General features: G+C 37.7%; 2 protein-coding genes and 1 pseudogene across 3 annotated transcripts; 2 read left to right on the forward strand and 1 right to left on the reverse strand.

The window, feature by feature from the left end:
- The first annotated feature begins 498 nt into the window (after window positions 1-498).
- LOC131317880 (elongation factor G-2, mitochondrial-like) lies at window positions 499-11,745 on the forward strand. 2 transcript variants are annotated; one of them, XM_058347561.1, is made up of 20 exons: window positions 499-1,254; window positions 4,816-5,037; window positions 5,461-5,582; window positions 5,666-5,816; window positions 6,494-6,565; window positions 6,724-6,819; window positions 6,915-7,003; window positions 7,131-7,197; window positions 7,736-7,774; window positions 7,968-8,028; window positions 8,523-8,632; window positions 8,716-8,790; window positions 8,918-8,986; window positions 9,138-9,259; window positions 9,575-9,700; window positions 10,044-10,164; window positions 10,390-10,490; window positions 10,582-10,642; window positions 11,029-11,082; window positions 11,175-11,745. In XM_058347561.1, the coding sequence occupies exons 1-20, from the start codon at window positions 844-846 to the stop codon at window positions 11,277-11,279; spliced, it is 2,274 nt and encodes a 757-aa protein (XP_058203544.1). In that variant the 5' UTR covers window positions 499-843; the 3' UTR covers window positions 11,280-11,745. The 2 variants fall into 2 exon arrangements, with proteins under 2 accessions (XP_058203544.1, XP_058203545.1); XM_058347562.1 differs by having other exon boundaries at window positions 868-1,254; window positions 4,911-5,037.
- Window positions 11,746-13,390: 1,645 nt separating this feature from the next.
- LOC131317883 (uncharacterized) lies at window positions 13,391-19,531 on the forward strand (annotated as a pseudogene).
- A 1,117-nt stretch (window positions 19,532-20,648) lies between these two features.
- LOC131317566 (uncharacterized) lies at window positions 20,649-21,047 on the reverse strand. The gene has a single exon (XM_058347103.1). The coding sequence runs from the start codon at window positions 21,045-21,047 to the stop codon at window positions 20,649-20,651; it is 399 nt and encodes a 132-aa protein (XP_058203086.1).
- Window positions 21,048-22,425: the final 1,378 nt, after the last annotated feature.

Genomic DNA, 22,425 nt, shown 5'->3' on the forward strand with positions numbered 1-22,425 from the left:
TATTTTATCATTAATTGTGTGATAAAATAAATTTTTTTTTGTCTTATAAATGTTTAAACCTCATTTTTATTACAATTTAAAAAAAACAAAATTCAACAAATTATTTAGGTCAAATTTTCAATAAATACCACTCATTTTTCTACATCTCATCTCCATTTTATCATTAATTGTGGGATAAAATAAATTCAATAAATTCATTTTATCTTACAAATGTTTAAACCATATTATTTGGTAGAAGAATATTATTTTTTGAAAAAAATTAAAACGTAATTGAAAAGTGATTTTTTTTTATTTATAAAAAACTATAAGGTAAAAGAGATTTCAAAGGCAACCAGTTGCCACTTTGACCAAATTATTAATTTTCCTACAAAGAGTGTAAGGGACCAACTTAGGATTAAATACCAAATCTAGGGGTGCAAAGAATAATTTGCCTTTAAACCCTAGGACGGCACAACAGGTATTTTTTCTTCACACTTGTTCGGTTTTCTTCTTCTTCTCGTTTCTTTCTTCTTTTTCTTCTGGTAAACCCTAGGACGGCACAGCAGGTACTCTCTCTCTCTCTCTCTCTCTCTCTTCGGTCTCAAGGGCAAGACAGACTTTCACCAACCCCGCACATCCACCCGCAGGTGGATTACGAGTCCTAAGTCTGCAAATCCGGGGCCAAATCGGGGTTGGGATTTTGGCTGCCAAAGACCGGAGAAGAGGAAGGAAAGGAGAACAAATCCGGCCGCGTCCTAAATCCACCTCCAAATGCACCAGCCAAACAGGCCGAGGTTTATCCATCTCCAGACTAGGATTTATTGACCTCCTGACTAGGGTTTTGTGAGCAATCAGAAGAAAACGATGGCTCGATCCTCTAAGACGCGCCTGCTCTACACCCTCTGTTCCTCCACGAAGACGGCGCCGTCTCCATCCCCGCCGCCGCGCTGGTCTCCGACCACCGCGCTCCTCCTCCTCCGGCCGTTCTCCGCCGGCGGCAGCAGCGCGGCGCGAGCGAAGGACGAGAAGGATGGGGCGCCGTGGTGGAAGGAGTCGATGGAGAGGCTCCGGAACATCGGGATATCGGCGCACATCGATTCGGGCAAGACGACGCTTACGGAGCGGGTGTTGTTTTACACGGGGAGGATTCACGAGATCCACGAGGTTAGAGGGAAGGACGGGGTCGGAGCGAAGATGGATTCTATGGATTTGGAGAGAGAGAAGGGGATTACGATACAGTCTGCTGCTACTTACTGTACTTGGAAAGACTATCAGGTACGGGTTCAAAGATGGATCCAGCTCGGGAGCCAAATTGTAGCTTATCATTCTGCGTTTTGCGAATTTTTAAAAAAAAAAATTAGTCTAAGGGCCACTATAGCATGTTTCTCACCCACTAAGTCCACTGATCAAATTTTTAACCTACTAAGTCCACTAATATGTATTTAGTAAGGCATAAAATCTACTACATTTAAAAAATGAAATAGTGCCTGACAGATTTACCCTTCCATTCAAATTCCATCCGTTTAGCCCATTATCCCTTATACGTTTGAAATCACGCAAAATTCTCGGGAAATAACGGTTACATTGAATCAGTTTCGTATCTAACGTTATTGTGCTTATATAACGTTATATAACATTGTATATTCTGCTTTGTAGAGTTACATCTTGATCTCAACTGCTTTGTTGAATTTTTTTTGAGTTTTGCTGCACAAAAACTCTCATATAACATTATATTTTCACTTTATTGAATTGGTCCGCGCAGCGGCCTCAATGACTTGCTTCTAGTAACAATAATACATACAAAAAAACGTAATACATGTGACAAAAAATAAACATATAGCCTTATAACGTTATACATGAGATTTTGTCCTTTCTAACCCTAAAAAAAGAAAAAGAGGAGATCTCGTAACTTCTTTCCATTATATTTTCACTTTATTGAATTGGTCCGCGCAGCAACCTCAATGACTTGCTTCTAGTAACAATAATACACACAAAAAAATGTTATACATGACATTTTGTTCTTTCTAACTCTAAAAAAATAAAAAGAGGAGATCTCGTAACTTCTTTCCCTTCGCCGCCGTCGCCTTCTTCACAGTGGACTTCACAGATAACTTAATACTCTTCACCCCTTGAACAACTGCACAAATAACAGCCTTTAACAAAATTAGTATATTACCAACATTGTTATAACCATATATACTATCAATCGAATCCCTAACTTAATTCAAATATAGCCGTATATGTTACCATAACCATATATAATAGTAGACAACCCTATATGAATTGGTTCGCGCAGCGGCCTAACAGACCTGAACATATAACCATATATGTTACCTAACCGCAACTAAAAAAAAGTATAAAAAACATTCCCAAAGCCAGCAAAAAAACAGTTTCAGTGCAATTGGACTACTATTACTAAAATAGAAAGGCATTAATAAAGCACCTAACTCCACTTCAAACAACTCCAGTCATTCCATGGTTATATAATTCCACCACATCTATCAAAATAATAAAGTATGTTGAAGGTAGGACATATAACCCTATATATATAAAATAATAAAGCATTATCAAACTTGGACATATAACACTATAAAAGAATAATAAAGCATGTTCAAATTTGAACATACATATGCATAAATATACAACCATAACCGTATAGAACCATATATATAACCATACTTGTTACCATAACCATATATAACCACAGACAACCCTATATGAATTGGTCCGTGTAGTGGTGGACCTAAACATATGACCATATATGTTACCCAACAACAACTAAACAAAAGTACAAAAAAACAATGAATACAGTCAAGAACATATAACCATATAATCGTAAAGTGTTGACAGTCCTTATATAACCATATATTCGCACACAAACATAACCCTAACCAATATAAACCCTAAATATTATTTTTTGCGCCCAAAAAGATCGAGCAGAAGGGAGTATTTTGCATGAAAAAAATTCCAAAAAAAAAACTTTGATTGTGGATCCAATTAAATTCTTTGATAACCCAAGGAAAATTTATTTTTTCATTATTTCTCTTCGTTTCCGTAAAACTGAACAAGCCTAATAGAGAGTTGAGAGAGGCGCTTACTTTCCAAGCTAAATTGGAAATAATGGAGATCAAATCCAGACGGATCGGTAGCCGGCAAGATCGGCCGCTGTCCTTCCATGCGCACACAAACAGAAAAGTAGACCTCTCATTTGCATTCCAACTAACTTTTTTGGAGATCTTGCGGAAGGCTCCCACAAGTACCAAGTGGAAGATTAAGTAAAGTGTTGACGGGAATATAAAAAAAATCCACATAAATCATTTCACGGGCAAACCAACAGTTACCTGGTCATATAGAAACTTTGCAGTGATATTTCCGGTAGCATGTAGAAAAAACTTAACAGAGAGCGACGGTAGCCATGGGTGACGACGAGTTTGTGGACGGCGGAGAGAGAGGGGCTCCAGATCTAGAAATATTTCTAGGGTTTCTCTCTTTATGAGTGGTTATATAGGATGGGTATTTTTGTCATAGGAATTATTTTATTAGGCTAGTGGACTAGAGGGGTTAGAAAATTTAGAAGTGGACTAGATGGGTTTGGAAAGTGCTATAGTGGACTTATGAAAAATTCTCTCTTTTTTTTTCATTTGGGAGCTGAATTTTGATAATGCATAATGTCACAAATGCATTTTCAAGGCCGTCCCGTACAAGCTTGTGACTACCACGAAGTAGAGAATAAACAAACAACAAAGGACATGACGATTTACGTTGTTTGCCCAAGCAAAAAGTAAGAACGTACTCCCTGGGCCAAGAGCGAGAGAAGATTCACTATGAATTACGGATCTAGCTAGCTCTTTGTATTCTCTCATTTCATAGTGAATCCTCTTTATTCTCTGCTTTGTGCCTGTCATAAACAAAGCTTCAATAGTTCCAAAATTTCTTTTGAACCACAGAGAGTCTTTTCAAAAAAAATTCAAAAATTAAATAGGGTGCCTGCCCAGCGCTCCTTAGAAATGTCTAACACCCGCCCATCTAAGTTTTCTTGAAAAATTCAAAAATCTCCTCCTCAGATTGTATGCGTTTACAAAATCTTTAAGACTAGGTTTGATATTTTCTCTCTTGGAATGCATAAGAATGCACTATAATGTATGAATCGGTTCTTTGTATGTGACTATATTGTCTGGGTTGATCGCTATGGTAATACGTGTTGGCAGGATTTGATATTAGCTTTCATAAGTGGCTAAAATATCTAATGCTCGCCCACCAAAGTTAAAATCCTCCATCCATCCTTATAAAGGTTTGAGTCATTGAAAATCTCTGGTTAGTGAGAGAAGTTTAGTAAAAGAAGAGAGCGTGGAAATGAGAATGTTGAATTTGTCTCAAGAAAGTCGATTGGCTTATGTTGCTGATTGTGTTTTTATTTTGGGTTTTTTTGGAAATGAAAGCAAGAGCGCAAAATGAGTCTGTTAATTTTTTTTAGGGAAAGGATACTTTCATTGTGGCCATGTTTGATTGCTGGGATAATCAAGAAAAACATGGACAATTAACAATTCTTAGTTTGAGCTGCAATTTGTTAGGATGAGGATATGGATTCGTTCGACGGTTTTTATCTTTTGTTTTCAGGCGACACAATGTTGAATAAATGATGAGTTTTGGGCGATTAAGCTCTTTGGTGGTCAAGTTTGTCTTCCATCCATTACTTGTTTCAGTTCAGCAGATATTTTGAACTGTTGTTTGTGTTCTCAACATAGTTTTAATTTGGCTCATGAACAACCATTAACTATTCAACATAGGTTTAGGTAATTCTTCTTGAACTACTTACATATTGAATTGTTGGTGCAGGTGAACATAATAGATACACCGGGCCATGTTGATTTTACCATTGAAGTTGAAAGGGCTTTGCGTGTTCTTGATGGTGCCATCCTCGTCCTTTGCAGTGTTGGCGGTGTGCAAAGTCAGTCAATTACTGTTGATAGGCAAATGAGAAGATATGAGGTTCCAAGACTTGCTTTTATCAATAAACTTGATCGAATGGGAGCAGATCCGTGGAAAGTTCTTAACCAGGTTATTAGTTTCTCTACCAGTAAATTTTTTTCCCTTCGAAATATCAGTTCATTTTAAGTTTAAGTAGCCTATCCAGTTTGCTGTTTCCTCGTACTGCACTCAACATGTTACGTTTAGCCCCGTGCAACTGTTTACTAGAAGTTAACATTGATTGCTCTGATCAACGCAAAGCCAACCTTACGTTTAACGATTCAAATGACATTATTGCAATGTAAGCTGGAGCTTTGGTATTGCTTTCATGTTTATTGTTGTTCATTACTTCTGCAAAAGTTTTTCTTACTTTTGGTTATTTAAAATTACAAGATGAACCCACATTACGTCATCCAAAGATATGGAGTTTGGGGTGGTGCATGGTGGTCCAAATGTAAAACTTAGTTTATATTTGGTACTTTTGAAGTAGTGATTTAGTTTCTTCTTTTTTAGGCAAGATCTAAGCTTCGACATAACGCTGCTGCAGTGCAAGTTCCTATTGGGATGGAAGATGACTTTCAGGGTCTCGTTGACATTGTGCAGTCAAAATCTTATTATTTTCATGGTTCCAGTGGGTTTGTTTCCTGATCTCTGAATCTGGTTATTTCTTGCAATGGTCTATCTATCTTGTTTTTAGTATATCTTGTTACCTTTGCAGTGAAAAAATACTCACCGAAGAAGTACCTCCAAATATGGAGGCATTAGTCGCCGAGAAGCGGCGTGAACTAATTGAAGTGGTTTCTGAAGTTGATGATAGACTTGCTGAGTTGTTTTTGGCCGACGAACCTATAACATCAGCAGAACTTGAGGTATGTTGGACAATAAAATAGCTATGACCTTTCCTTGGATTATTTTGTGTCCCATATTTCACATGAATGCACTCCCAGCTCAGGACTTCTTGTGTATGTCTTTGGCCTTATTTTGGCAGAAGGGACTGGTTTCTCTCTATGGTTTGAATCATTCGATTGTGTCAAGTTTAATACTCATGTTGATTTCCCATGATAACTAATGGCACTTTTGTTTTACACATCGTTGACTCCGTACTTTTGATTGTCTATGTCTATTTTGGGAGGAGCATCTGAAGTTGGTTTAATGTAACGATACCATGCTCTCTCTTTTTTGTTTGTTTAAAAGTACAGAATCAACAATGGTCATCCACTGACCTGGATATGTTTTTCTCATCTTACATATTGACTGTGTGTTATTGGTGATTTGCTAAAAAAGTAGTTTTACGCGAGTGGGACAGTATTGTTTCGTCCTTTGATTTTTTCTCGTTTTTAAAACTATTTACCAATAGTTTTTGGAATGTATCTTAATTAACGAAAGACTTTAAAACTAATGGGTGCAGTCTTTGAAGTGGATCCCACCTAGTGAAGGTTTTCTATTACCCCTTTTTTGTTCGAATTGTGGTGTAACATTTGTGCTGGAAATTTTATATTAATTATTATTATTATCCTTACAATGGTGATTTTTGTTCTTCGAGTAGGGGGCAATTCGCAGAGCTACTATAGCACGAAAGTTCATACCAGTATTCATGGGCAGTGCATTTAAAAATAAGGTATTTTTGCTGCATCTCTCTCTAGGTTCTTTTCCTTTGTTCTGTTTCTTTTTCCATACTCCTTTTTCAGTTGATGGTAGTACTATAATATGGAGTATAATCTACCTGCTTGTACAACTATGATTTTTTTTTTCCCTTGTGCCATTTGTGGACTACAGGGAGTGCAACCACTTCTTGATGGTGTCCTTAGTTATTTGCCTTGCCCCACAGAAGTTAGTAACTATGCTCTTGACCAAAATAGCAATGAAGAGAAGGTATGAATTGCTGTTTTCCTGAACAAATGTGTTTTACACTTTTTCTGATTCTGATCCAAGAATACAATTTATCCCTTTGAGTTAACTGCTATTAGGTTATGTTGTCTGGAACTCCAGCTGGACCTCTTGTAGCTTTGGCATTTAAATTGGAAGAAGGGCGTTTTGGTCAGTTAACATATTTAAGGTATGCCAGGATTCACATCTTTTGTAGGTTAATAGTTTGTGCTCCTTATTAGTGTAATATGCATTAGTTAAAGTACAACGTTTATGATTGAGTAATTTATGCTAACTGCGTTCTTTGTTAATTGAAGAATTTATGAAGGTGTCATTAGGAGGGGTGATTCCATAATCAACGTAAACACAGGCAAGAAGGTTAAGGTGAGCTCCGATTAGAACATGTAATCTAATTTCCAAGCTTGGGCACTGTTTTGCTGCTGTACTCTAGTTTGGTTTTTTTCTTTTTATCGCTAAAGATCTTTTCTTTTCTGGGAAATTGTGATGTGTATCTCTATACGTTCTTGGAGGAACTTGGAGAAACAGGTCGTTGCCGAATTGGGTCTGTGGTTTAGGGTGGTGTGTGCTTAGTTTATTCATATATTCTATTATACTGCAGGAATTAACTTTTTAAAACCTTTTCTTAGCTCTACCAAGTCCTGTTTGACAAGGGAAAACAAATAGCAACCAGAATCCCAGATAGATTGGATTGTGTGTTCAATTGGTAAAAATTGGCTCCAGAAGTGATAGTTTAATTTGGCATAGACTTTTCATCAGCATGAAGACGACCAATACGATTGCAAAAATGGTTGTTCTTGTTATGACGGAGTTGTACTAGTATTTAGCTCACTTTTTCTGTAGACATGACCTGATTTTCTGCTTTAAATTCACTTTCTGAATTCCTGAAGTTATTTTGCTACAGATACCTCGCTTAGGTCGGATGCATTCAAATGAGATGGAGGTAGGTTCTTTTGTACTTTTTTCGATGCTTCTATTCAATTTGTCAGGTAATGCAACTGTGGAATCTCTCCGGGTGCTTGGGCAAATTGAGTGAATCCTTGAGAGTCAAGCAGCATTCTCTCAAGTCTTTTTGTAGTCTTGCCCTTGATTTGGTTAATGTTATTTCCTTTTTCTTGGTGCCTTTTATCCTATAGGAAATTCAAGAGGCACATGCCGGGCAAATAGTTGCTGTATTTGGCGTAGATTGTGCTTCAGGTATCCATTTCCTAGCTCCATATATGCAAACTTATAGTCTTATCTTTTTCAAAGTTCTTTTTGCTTGGGCGTTAGACAAGCATTGCCAAATAGACATTTCAAATAGTCTTCATTTCATATTTGGACTTTGTCATTTCAAATGTCAGTCTGTTTTTGGCAACATTTGGATCTTGAAGATTTTCAAATTTTTCCTGTACTCCTCATCTAGGTCTTTGTGTTTTTTTTTTTTTTTCCATGTGTTATCTTTTACTATCACGATGCAAGCAGACAATAGATCTTGTGAAAGTGTTTTTTTTTTGGACGTTTGACAAGCAAGGCCAAAATGGATATTGATAGGCTCTGTTAATTACTCTCTCTTTTTTCAACTACCAGGCATTTTCTTGCAATATTGGGAGCTGGAGACCTATATTCGTTCATAGACTGCTTATCTTGGTCTTTGTTGATTTTCAGACTTCATTTTGTAATCAACCCGGATTATTATTTTTTGTCACCAGGAGATACTTTCACCGATGGATCAGTTAGATATACCATGACGTCTATGAACGTCCCGGAGCCAGTGATGTCCTTAGCTGTTTCACCAGTTTCTAAAGATTCTGGAGGACAAGTGTGTAATTTACCTTGAATGTGTTTTTGATGGTTGTGTAGGTGTAAATTAAAGGATAACCTTCTCTTACCCTCTTTCTGCAGTTCTCGAAAGCTTTGAATCGCTTTCAGAGAGAGGATCCTACTTTTCGGGTTGGTTTGGATGCGGAGAGTGGCCAGGTGTGACTTCTTGCTGTTTCATGTTTTCCTCCTTGTACTTGGGTCCTTTTTAGGAGGTGGGTGTGTATTTGCCTATTGAAGAACTCTATCATGTTTTCCATTCACTCCTTAATGTTTTCATGGGCAGACGATTATTTCTGGTATGGGAGAGCTGCATTTGGACATATATGTTGAGCGCATTCGAAGGGAATATAAGGTGCCAAGTCCTACACTAGTTAATACCTTTGGACATCTCTAATGACTAAAAACTGAAATGTCATCTGTTACATTCCCCCAAGAAAATGTCAATGCAGGTTATTTATCATTCTATTTCCCTCAAATTTCTTTCTTGATTTGCCCTTGAGCAGGTTGATGCAACTGTTGGAAAACCTCGTGTTAACTTCAGAGAGACTGTAACTCAACGTGCTGAATTTGATTATTTACACAAAAAGCAAACTGGAGGACAAGGTCAATATGGAAGGGTTACTGGGTAAGTTCTGACCATACTTCCTTTAGTGGCAAATATTTTTTTATCATGTCCTTATAATTTTGTTGCCTATATAACACCCGTAATGTCTCATGTATATGGTGCTTTTCATTATGTCAATCCAATAATATTTAAATTGAGTCTCATCAAGGACTCACAAATTGCATTGTGCAGTCCCTACGCCATTGTTTTAATTTTTATTCTGAAGTGTGTAATTTGGTTACTTAGCTGGAGTTTAATCAGCCTTTGCATGTCTCGTGTTTAGTTTCTTTGAATTATAGTAGTTGCTTGGATTATGATTTGAATTTTTTATTGCAGGTATATTGAACCACTTCCACATGGGTCATCAACAAAGTTTGAATTTGAAAACATGATTGTAGGTCAAGCAATACCGTCTAATTTTATTCCAGCGATTGAGAAGGGATTTAAAGAAGCTGCCAATTCGTACGTACTATGAACTATTTTACTTTTCTGCAAGGAAAATACAGTATCATATGTTGTGTATTTCCTTGTTTATTTTTCTTCTCACTCACACTCTCATTCTCTTTTTCTCAGTTTCATTTTCCGTTGTACTGTGGAACGTTATTGTCCATTTTCATTTTTTATGATGGTAATGGGGGTGGTTCTTATTGGTAGTTGTTGTCTTATCAACTACCACTATCATCACCCCCTACTTCTATCACTTTTATCAATCGTTAGTACTCCTCTATTATAAAATGAATGTGAACTTATACTACGGTGGTTTGGCTATTTGTTGTTCATAATAAGAATCCTGTTGTGTGTATAGGGGTTCGTTAATAGGTCATCCAGTAGAAAATATCCGTGTCGCTCTGACAGATGGTGCATCCCATGCTGTGGATTCTAGTGAACTTGCATTCAAGTTAGCTTCCATTTATGCATTTAGAAAGGTACTTCTTACATCCCAAATCAAAAGTGGAATCTCATAGTTGATGAATTTGCAGTTTGAGCTACTCTCTCTCTCCATTCTTTTTTTGTTCTGGGACTGGGTTCCATTTTGGCTGTGGAGGTTTTTCTTTCCTGTATGTTTGGGTCGGGGGTTGGTTGTATATTTATTTCGTAGTTGTGATTAACCTCTTTTACAAGGCTTTTAATACTGCCACTTTATGAAACAGTGCTACCCAGAAGCAAGACCAGTTATTTTGGAACCGATAATGCTAGTGGAACTGAAAGCACCAACAGAGTTTCAGGGCACTGTGACTGGTGATATTAACAAGTGCGTCTATTTGTTTATTTGTCATAACAACTTGTTAGTTCAATCTATTCCTCTACTTTCTGAATTACAACTTCCATCTGTTATATAACAGGAGAAAAGGTGTGATTGTTGGGAATGACCAGGATGGAGATGACTCAGTAATCACTGCCCATGTATGCATAATTTTGCTCTCGTCCTTTAGTTATCACAAAATTTTATAGTGCTTCCTAGCATAATTTTCTGTTTTAGCACCGACTGAAAGTTATGTTTTTATATCTTGTGCCGTTCAAAAAAAAATGTTTTTATATCTTGTTCCTTTTTTGGTACAAAACTGAGAGAGAAATCCAAAACATCTAGTGTTTCTAAAAATCGGTTCTTTTCCAAAAACTTACAAGAAAGCTAGTTTTGGAGAATTGTTCTGTTATTTTCAATAGAAATTGCAACCAAACAAAGTTGTTTCGGATTAGCTTGGCAAGGTAGATATCATCGTTGATGATGATAGTGAATGTCTTTCTACATTGCATGTAGTTTTATGAAGAATCATTTCTTGAATTTTCAGGTGCCTCTCAATAATATGTTTGGGTACTCGACATCTCTTCGTTCAATGACACAGGTGAAGCAGATCAATATACAAATGGAAAATTTTATATGTATTGCTTAACCTGCAATCTAGATGTGATAGATGTATTTTGTTAAATTCTGCAGGGTAAGGGTGAGTTCACAATGGAATACAAAGAACATTTACCAGTTTCTCAAGACGTACAGATGCAACTTGTGAACAATCACAAGGCCTCCAAGGCAGCCGAATAGCCAAGTTCATGGTTTTGAAGTCCTCAATGCAACCACAGAGCCGTTTGCAAGGCTATCTGCAAATAGTTAGGGTTTTGTTATGATCATTCTCCTATGCACTTACATAGGTTCACTTGTATTTCTTTTTTGTTACTATCATTCTTCTTGGGCAGCTTCTGTGAAAATCTGCTATAGAGGTTCTAAAGTTGTTGCAATAAACACGTGCATCTTCATCACAGCAGACGCAGGATGTTTGTGATGAAGATAAATGTGTTTGTTACAACAACTGTAGAATCTCTATAGCAGATTTTCACAGAAGCTGCCCAAGATCCTATATGAAGAGTATGCTGATATTGTGAGGCTGAATGGGTCTATAATTTTGAGAATTTAGAAGCCCAAATAATGTAATTTAAACATTATTCTATTGAATATTGTGTGAGAACCACTGTATTATTTATCCTCTAAGCGCATGTCAATCGATTTATAATTGTTGGCCGTACACATGGTTGTTAAAGAGTACAATTCTATGTTGGGAATGGAATGAGCACACATTATGTTGGACTATTAGAGCGGGGTTCATACAATTCTGCGTTTTAAAAAGTTGATAATGCACACACATTACGATGACAATTTCACATTTCTTGTGAATAGAACTGATGATCACTTAAAATGACAATGTGAAGGATAAATTCTCACGCTTAAGCTTTTAGGTTGCACATAAAGTTTTTAAAATGGTTTGAGTTCTTTTTATGCATTTGAGCTAAGATTTTGAATATTGTATCGGCTAGAGTACTAACTTTCCTATTGGTGTAATATTAGGGCTGTAATTGCACTGAACTATTCAAGACTTAATTCTGTATGAGCTTGTCCGAGTTTGTTTGTCTATTGAACGAAAAAAACTTGATATTTATTTTTAGGCTCGTAAAATTTGAGAGCATTACTCCGCTGATTTCAAATCCTTCATTGGAGCTCTTGATCAACTTTGTTACTCTCTTCTTTTCTTTTGCTGACATTGCAAGCAAAAAGTGTACGAAATCTAATAAAAAATCAAGGCAAATGGAGAAAAATTTGTTAAAGAGAAATTACAAATACCTCAATTCAGTTGTCGGAATTATTGTTTGGGAAATGAATTCCCAAGGTGGAGTGGGGTGAATTAAAGAAAAATAAAATTTATTTTCATGTGTACGTTCTTTTGACAAGAAATCTTGTAGAAAAACTAAAATTCTTTCTTTTTTACAAGACTCATTTTATAGAAAAATGTTTTTCAGTAGAAAAGATAACCACTTTGTTTGGTTAAAGTTTTAGAAAGTTATTTTTAAGAGTTGAGTGGAGAGAGATAGAGAGAGAAATTTATTGAAAACTGTATCGAGAGTAAAAGTTACTCTCAAAATGATGAACCAAGCAGAGTGGTTGACATAAAGTTATAGTAAATTTAAGGCTTAATTACAAGAACACTCCCTAAACTATCATTTTTTTACAACTTTACCTCCTTAAGTTTAAATTCGAGCAACTTCACCCCCCTAACTACCAAATTCGAGCAACTTCACCCCCTCCCCCATTTTCCGTCCAATTCTTGGACGGACTGAAATAAAAAGACCAACGTACCCCTAAGGTTTAAAAAAAACACACGGTTTATACTTGGAAGAAGAAAACGATTGATCACTCCCTCCACCTTTTCATCTCTCTCTCGCTCTCTTCGTCATGGGTCAAGGTCGACTGAGACCTAGAATCAATCTCCCCATCTCCAATCGAGGAGAGGTGTAGAGGAGAGAGAGATCGTGTACTGTAGAGGGGGGGGGGGGGGGGGGGGGGGGAAGTTGCTCGAATTTGGTAGTTAGGGGGGTGAAGTTGCTTGAATTTAAACTTAAGGAGGTCAAGTTGCCAAAAAAATGATAGTTTAGAGGTGTTCTTGCAATTAAGCCTAAATTTAATTCTTCCATCTTTTCGGTGTAACTGAATGGGGCCTAGTGAAGCATCCCCACTTTTCTAGAACCACAAGTGAAATAGATACAAACTTCAGGGGATGTTAACGTGATTTACCAAGAATAAAGGGATTAAAAGTCGCAAAAAATCGATGGAAAATTGCGCCCAAAACCCTCTCTACCCTCGTTTTTTTTTTTTTTTGGGTAAGGCTCTCTACCCTCGTTGAAGTGGCGGGAAGCGACATCCTACCACCGTCGCCTCACAGACTCTCTCTCTCTCTCCAGCTTGAAATCGGTACGTTAATGCATGTACACTAACTAGATTGCTGGTTCGAATTCTCATGTTTATTCACGGATCTATTTATTTTGATGCGTATTTCCGTCTCTCAATACTCAATAGAGACGTATAGCTTATCTATAATTTGTTGAGCAATCGGACAAGCCAACGAACACACAATGCGCAAAGAATAATCAAGAACAGAAAACTATAACGGATGACACGTAGGTCTTTTACGCGGTTTCTCAATTGTGTAATTGAGTACATCCACACGGCTCACATTAATTCACCAGGTAATTCGAATGAAGAGAGTGCTTGATACATCGGCTTCTGCATATAGAAAGTATGTACAATATTGGGTTCACATCACTGATTACCATGATACCTGATGCAAAATTATAACGGCGCTACAAGAAACGAAGGTTTTTTTATCTTGTCTTTTATTTCCTAATCTAAGTATTATTCCACATAGTTTTAAGTGTCTTTTTGAATCGATTGAAGAGTCTTTTTAAGTTTCTAAGTGTTTTTTAAGTTTTTAAGTATTTTTTAAGTTTCAAGAGTCAAACACATCTTTCAATTATATAGTCTATGATCAAGTCTTTTTAATTTGTGTCTTGGAAATTATTTTTTCCTATGTTGGGGGGAATTCAGTGATTGAAAAAGCGTGCTTAGGTGAGGCGAGGTGAGGTGTGAGGCGAGCCTGTGACGCCTTACAGGTGTGAGACAAGGCGAGGTTGGGTGAGGCGGGCGGCTAGTCTCGCTTCGAGTCGCCTAGGCGTGAGGCGTGAAAAAGTGGCGCCTAGGCGTCGTTAGGGCAAAACAGCTCAATTAAAACACAAATCTGCCTCTCCTAAATCAGAAATCTATCTTCTCTCCTCTGGGCGTAACAGGTATGTCGATTTCTCTCTCTCTCTCTCTGATCGACACACAACACACACACGCACCCTTCTTCTTCTTCTTCTTCTCTCTGATCGACACACATAGTCGCACACGCACCTTTCTTCTTATTCTTCTCTCTCTCTCTCTCTCTCTCTCTCTCTCTCTCTCTCGCACCCTCTCTCGACCCATCTGGGTCAGTCGGCTGCACTCTGCAGCTGCTGCTAGTGCGGGCCCTGCTGGGTAATTTTTTTTTTCACACATACACTGATACACACAGTAATACAGTATATACTGATTAATAATTTAGTGTTAATGATAAATAATTTAATATTATACAGTATATACAGTAGTAACTAGTAACAGTAATGAATCAAAAATCTAATGATTAATCAGTTTGTTGTTTGTATATATTAATACTAGTGTTGTTGATCATATTTTATCTCCTTTGTTTGTGTATATATTGTAGATGTCGAATAGAACCGATCCTATGAGCGTATTTTACTAGTATTTTGTATGTTGGATTGTTGGTTATTATGCAATATGGTGATGTTTATTCTTGTTTTGATGGTAGGAGTGAATATTGGTCATTTATGTAGTTTATATTACTTTTTTTTTGTAAACGCTCGCCTCGCTTCAATGAGGCGCTCGCCTCGCCTCGCTTCACTGAGGGCTTTGTTGCCTCGCGTATTTAAATCACTAGGAGGGATGTTCCAACAAGTCCTATTTATATCCTTTCCTATGAATAAAATCATTAGAGTGTGTTTAAGTAAAATATAGCCTTTGGCTGGTGAGAAGTAGGTTTACTTCTTGTACTTCGTTTTTGTATCTCATAGGTGGATTCCTTTGAGTGGTGAGCGATCCCTACGCCCTGTATCCCTAGTTAAATCCTCGGGTGGTAATATTTGTATCCCGTAGGCTTTCTAACTTGGGTGGTGAGTGTTTATCCTTTTTACTTTTCTTCCTTCCCATTTGCAAAATCCGGCATCAATACCCCTTCTAGGTTTCGGGGGGCTGCCCATGGACCTCGCTGTAGGTGCTACCCACCAAACCCCCGCGACCTAACCGGGCATGTCAAATCCCGAACCCTCAGCGAAGCGTGACCAAAATTGAATTAGGCTTCACAAGCCCAACACAATTGATTCGTGGGTCATTCCATTTTAGAGACTCGCTTGATTTTTCAATCTTCTGCACTTTCTGAACTGGGTTGTGAGTTTACCTTCCTATTGGGTGTGCTGGATTCATGTGAAAGAAAGACGAAAGTCAAGTATATCCGACAAAGTGGGGCTCTCCACGCTCTAACCATTTTCATGCTAACGGGTTTTGGGTTTGGTTCAGTGGAGGATTTTGTTTCCCTAGGTCTCACATAATGAAATCTCAACCATTTTTCAACAATCGAACAGAAGATTACAGCTTTATGCTTAAGCGTATTGGCATATAGATAAATCAGAGGGGATTTCTGTGTTGCCAATTCCACAATTTCGGGGGTTATCTTAATTCCTAATTCGAGTAAGGTATTCATATTACTATTTTGTGAACACTGCACATGAGGATTTCACATCCCAATGTTCACAGGAACTCATGGCTTATACACAATGTTTGCAAGATTAGTACTTTTGTGCATGAGACTAGATGGATTATCTTGAAAGTAGTCAATTTAAGAAAACCTGTGCTCTTGTGAAATGTGAAGTCATGAGCATGGGCGTGTGGCACAATGGACTTCAAACGGAACCCTAAGTTTACCGTGTTGAGGTCGGGGTAAGTGTGAGGACTACCCCTATACACACATTTTTAGTTTGTTACTGTCCCTAAGAAAAAGTTGCATAAACTAAATGGCTTAATGGAAAGTTAACTTTCCGTTCCAGCTATTGTATACTTGTATGGAACAATCAAACACAACAAAGGAACCATTTTCCTTTTCTTTTTCCAACCATTTTTTCCATGTATCCTGCTGTTCTGAACTTAGCACCTGAATATGTCTTGTACTGCAGTAACCAGCTAAGACCATACTTTAGGGTCATCAAGTTATTATTTCAATGAGATACACTTGTCTACACCTGCGTAGCGCCGTCACGTAGTGAAAAACCAGGTGCCTAAGTTTGGAGGCGTGAAAGCTGAAGCAGCTGGTAAATGGTTTAAATCTTGGCTGCTGGATCCTGGTGGTACAAGTTCTATGAAGTGATTCTGGAAACTTAAAATTTGTTAGCACTAGTAGGTGTGGGGGACCGGGTGTTTAAAGATGCCATGAGCCATGTTATTAATCTGTTTACCTTTGTTACTTCTCCTCTTCACTTTCTCTATAGGTCATACAGGATGGCAACTGCTGAAGAAGATTTCTCTCAATTTGACATTTCTACTGAGGTGCATACTGGGCCTCACTTGCATGTATATTTTTCTGATTTTGCTGGATAGTCTCTTATCTTTTAGTTTGGTTACTTATTCTTGCTACAGGAAAAGGATAGGCTAGTTGCAGAAGTGATCAGATATGTCCTTTTCAAAACCCAGCAGAATTCAGGGTGCCCAATCAAAAGAGACGAGCTTACTCAACTGGTTACCAAAAACCACAGACAGAGGGCTCTCCCTGGTTATGTGATCAATGTGGCTAAAGAAAAGCTCTTAAAACACTTTTGGATATGAGATGAGGGAGCTCCAACGATCTCGTTCTTCAACTAATCAGGGTCGCGCTTCACAACAGAGTGAGAAATTGTTACCATTTTAACTCTTGAGAATAATAATGCTAGCATAACTTTTCTTTTACCTGATTTGTTAACGTGCTAACCACCATTCCAAATGCAGCTGGTAATGATAAAGAGGCCAAGGAAGGTCCCCTTATCCTTAAATCCTCTGAGAACTGACCCTAGCGAAAGGTACTTTAGGGTTTGGTGGCTGGTAGAACCTTAAAGTGTGTTGTCTTACTTCTGTTAAATCAAAGCACTCTATTGTGTAACTATGCTCATGTAGCCGGATTCAGTCTCAGGACCAAATGCGGATTGGTCTGGTTCAAAGTTTTTTTTTGGTAACTTGGTCTGGTTCAAAGTTGTTAGTTAAATTAGAATTCATCTAGCTTTTAGATTACACTTCTATAGCATATATGACATGGTTAATATGCTGGTAATAAAACTCTCTTGGTTGAAGTTTTAAGCAAGTGAAATACATCAAAGAGCCTCGAAAGTCCTTCCATACAAGTTGCACCCATGTTAACAAAGTCTGGCTACTTTGCTGGTTTTTCTTATGTTCTTGTTGAGGCTGCACTCTAAACCCATATTAGCTACCTAAGGATACTCCGTTGATAGGTTACCTTGGGCCCTTCGCTTCCCAAGGGCGCCCTAACTTGTTCTAAATGAAAACCTTGAACAAACTTGTCTTACTGTGTTCATTTAACATTTTTGATCGAGTTTTTACATAGACCAATAGACGTAAGTACGTAACCACCAACATTTTTGGACATTGTGTAGTCATTATTCTGGTGGTTAGTTTTCTGTCTCGACTGTGATTCCAGTTTCTAAATTTTGCTTTTGCAGGTGCTCCTGATTCAAAATCATATGTTATTATAAGTCACCTACCTGCTGATGTGTACAAAAAAAAATATTGAAGATGCTAATTCGTCGCATCTGACTGGTTTTACTTTCGTTGTTATTAGTGTTGTATATCTTGCTGGAGGCAAAATAACAGAAGGTATGCTTTGTAAGTGGATTCAGCCATTGTAACATTTCAATCACTATTTCTTTTCATTTTCCTTTTTTGTACATTGGAGGCCGGAGCCTAGGGGAGGAGCATCTTGCCTATGGTAAGACTCAACCTCATGGTGAGGAACACGGATTCTGGAATGCAAGAATGGATGGCACAAATTAGAGATCTAAGCTATTTTTAAAATTTTGGAAGTTGTAAATATAGTTTCAAGTTTCAACTGGTATTTAGCACTGAACCTATCAATAAGGTAGTCCAGCAAAATGTGCGATTGAGATTGTAACACTGGCCTATTCAGGTTGTTTCTGAATCAAAATTGTAACATAAATTTTCTAGGGCTGAGTTTTATGTCATCTTAATTGTTCTCTCATGGTAATCTAACATCGTGAAGACTCCTCTTGTTCTGGTGAGCTATTGCAGAAAATCTGTGGCATCATTTGAGGCGGCTGGGATTGTCTGAAAATGACGAAGACCATCGTGCCCTTGGAAACATCAAGCAGGCTCTGGAGGCACTTGTCCAACAAAGGTTACACACTTAGAATTTCCAAATTGGGTGGATTTCTCTTGATAGTTCTTTTGTTTAGAGAAATTGCTTAACCTAAATAGAAGAACCATGCCGCTTGTTCTATTCTTGCATTGTTAGATATCTGCAGAAGGAAAAATCTAATGGGCCGGAAGGAAATTTTCTTGTTTATGAGCTTGCTGAGAGAGCTTTAGATGGACCCATTAGTGAGAGGATCAAAGAATACATCTCACAGGTACTTCTACTAATTTAGTCGTCAAGCCGTTGACAGATGTAAATTAGTATCTGGTGCGTCAAGTGTGAAGTTATTATAGACTTGTTGTAGGATTGGATTCCCAGATCTGAATGTTTTCGTGACTCTCCCGTTGTCTATGGCAAAGAAAATGACGGGAATATTGGAGATTAGAGAAGATTGTTGTAGATTTAATGGTTATCAGTTTACCGTAATCATATTCCCCAGTTGCTTCATTATGGACTGAATGATCTTTGTGATTGCAGATTGTGCAGAAAGATGCTGCTCCTGCAGATGCTGATTAATATCCCTTTGCTAACAGATTCAAGGTATTATTTCACAGTTTTTTAGTCTGTCAACAACTTATAACCATTTTATAACTCGACTTTCTTTAGTTGTAAAGATGAAATGCTCTATTTCATTGTTTTGGCATATTCTTTATTTGGTTGTAGGTAAGTACGTTTTGGGATCTTCAGCGTGGATAATATAAGGTGCAGAAATGGCGGAAGCTAGTACTTAAACATGCCCGAGCCTGTAGTTTTTGGTAGGAATATCTCAATGATGATTGCTTAATGTATTTTGCAGACAGACTTATGTTGAATTTAGATCTCTTCTCATAAACATCATGAAGCATATGCAACTTCTGGAAAAGGCCGGTAATGTCAGTGAAATGGTGTAGTTATGTAAAGAAAGTATGGAAAGAATGAAGAGAACTCTATTAATAGCTCCAAGAAGGAAAATGAGAACTTTTAAAAATCTAACTGGCTGGGGATTCTGATGAACGCGAACAATCAAAGTCTGCTAGCAGTACAACCGATTACAAATGCTCGAGGGAGTATGTTATACGAGCATTTCTAATGGCGTGCTGTGATAGTTCATGTCCAAGCAAAAATTTGAGTGCAATACATCTCATCTATTTGTACGTTTTCACATAGTGGGACACATCGATCTGTGAGAGAGACTGTACTAATAGATGTGTAAGCTACCCCTAGTTTTTTTTGGGATAACTAGATGTTAGCTTTTGCTTTTGCACACCACAATTAATTATGAGACCGTGAACTTAATGACTGGTCAAATTTCTAGTGGCCGCAAGGAATTTTCGCAGACTGTGGAGTACGTCTATTGGAGATGTTCTAATATGTAAAAATGCTCAAATTGGACAAAAATCAGCGAAAAACCATTGCTAGTATTTTGTCATTTCTCTTGGCAAGTTATAAACATCATCGAACCATCTCACTGTTAAAATAGCTCAAAGTTGGGCTACTGCAAAAATTGACTAAGCGCTCTCTCTCTCTCTCTTCATGAAACTTGTAAACATTATCTTTATTTCGCCTTCTATAAGCATCTCCAATAGGCTAAGCAAAGGATGGTTTTCCGCAAAATGACTAGCCAAAGCCCAAAAACCCCTTCCTCAGCAGACTAGCTCCATGCTCGGGGATTAGGTTGTGTGCTACAGTAGCTCGTTTGGCCTGGCGTGGCACTGTAGCTCTCGTCTGTCAACGATTTCTTCTCATGCTCTCACTTTCCCTCGCTTTCTCTCATGACTCATCTCCATTCTCCCGCCCAACAATTCTCTCGGTTTCCCTCCTTTTCTCATCTCTATTTCAACAAGCAGATTCATTGCCAGGTTTACTGAGACTTTTCATCCTCCTAACATCATGACAAGGTATGCTTTTGCCTCTTTCGAAATTACATGTTCTACTTGTGATTCTGGTTAAGATTATGTATTGTTTTCAGCCATATCAATTTGGATATGATATTGGAGAAGATTAGGTCTCAATGGTATAAAGTTCGACAGAACAATTCTTCAGGTTGCTTGGTTTGTATATTAGTTGTTTGATAAAATGCCCCATGGAGCATTTAGTTTCCTTATTCAAAGAACTACATTGATGTCATTATTAGATCCCGGTAATCCAAAATATGCATGCCATATCCATCGATCATATGACGCTATGTCTTCCAGAATAACTGTCGGTTCGTGAATATAGCCACTATGCATTCTTTTCCATGCCATTGGGTAATTCTTCCATTTCCAATACATACAATCAATGCTACCCAACATCCCAAGAAATCCACACCGTTCGCCAACTGCTAGCAATCTAGGAATGTCATTGCTAGTGGGTGGCCTTAAGTATTCACCGGAAAAAATCTCAATCACCGCTTTGACAAATCTCTTTAGACTCTCTATTGCGGTGCTTTCTCCTATTCTCACAATCTCATCTAAAAAATCAGCCGATACCCCATAAGCAAGGATTTGAATTGCTGCCGTCATCTTTTGAAGCGAAGACAAACTAAGCATTCCAGCAGCATTTCTTCCTTGGACAAAGTATGGATCATGTGCTTCTATCACAGCTTGAATACGGAGAAAAGATAACGGCTCATATGAAACCTCCTTCGAAAATACTCAAGAGGATAAACGGGTGGTTCGGCAAAATAGTCGCGAAAAATCCTTTCATGGCCAAGGATAGTTTCGCGACAAATATAATTGTGACCTTGAACAGAACCACGATGTCGGACTACTCCTTTCTCACTATTTAGTCTTTCTTCTTTCGTAGCGACTACGGTAAGTAACTCCAAATCATCATCGTCAGAGTCATTGTGAAGAAGAAATTTAGTAGAGGATTGCGAGATATAAATAAGATAGACGGAATGATGTTTCAATAAAATTGAAACTGAGATTGGTGTGAAATTGAGGGGAAATAGGAGAAAGAATGAAGTTAGAACAATAAAATTCAAGTTCAGATGGTTGTGAAAATTTGTGATGTGAACTTATTCATTGATGAAGGGAAGCTATTACCTGTTTACCAGTTCAAGGGAATAAAAAAGTCGTTGCAATTACCAGTTCAAGTGCCGTTTTTTTTTGAAGGTTGCCGTTTTTTTACAAGTTACCCTTTTTTTTTTTTTTTTTTACAATTTTTTGCAGGGCCCAATTGCTTAGGCTGTTGGAAGCTTCACACTAGAAAGGGCTAGCTAAACTACCATTTGGGCCTTTTGGATAGTCTCTTTGCCTAGAATTAAATTGAGGCCATTGGAGCTCTAAGGAAAATAGAGTTTTGTCTCTTAAATTGGAATCAAAGCACTGGGATTTATATCTTGCCAAGGCTTTTTCTTTTTCCTTTTGTAAACTTAGGACGTCTGGGTCAATTTACTTTCACTTTAACTAAATTATTTAGTACTCGACTCTATTATTCATTTGGAAGCTCATTTAAAGTCTGGGTTAACCCATATGAATTGAGGCCACAGGAATTAATAGCAGTTGAAGGTTTTGAACCTTGGTCCTAGACATACCAAATTTTAGTCGCAAGTTTGATTCTCTTGTCGAAGTTAATTTGACATTAGACTCTTCTCTCGAAGGCCCAAAAGGACAGAGAAAAAGATTTCTAGTCTCTCTCTAATACGAAATAGATTTTCCGAAACTGAATCCTCTCCTCTATTTGACGTCCAATTCATAGTCCCTTTGGTTTGGGCCATTTTTAGAGCTCATCAAAACATAAACGAGACCAAAACTCACATTGGCCGGATATGTTTGATATTTAATGGGTTCCAATCTTGTGTTGCAATCTTCTTCCCCCCGGAAAAAAAACAAGCCCGCAAAAAAACACAAGATAAATGCTTTCTTAATTCTATATAATAGTACCCGATTAAGATAA

Source organism: Rhododendron vialii, chromosome 2a, assembly GCF_030253575.1.
Source record: "Rhododendron vialii isolate Sample 1 chromosome 2a, ASM3025357v1".
Classification (NCBI taxonomy): Eukaryota; Viridiplantae; Streptophyta; class Magnoliopsida; order Ericales; family Ericaceae; genus Rhododendron; species Rhododendron vialii.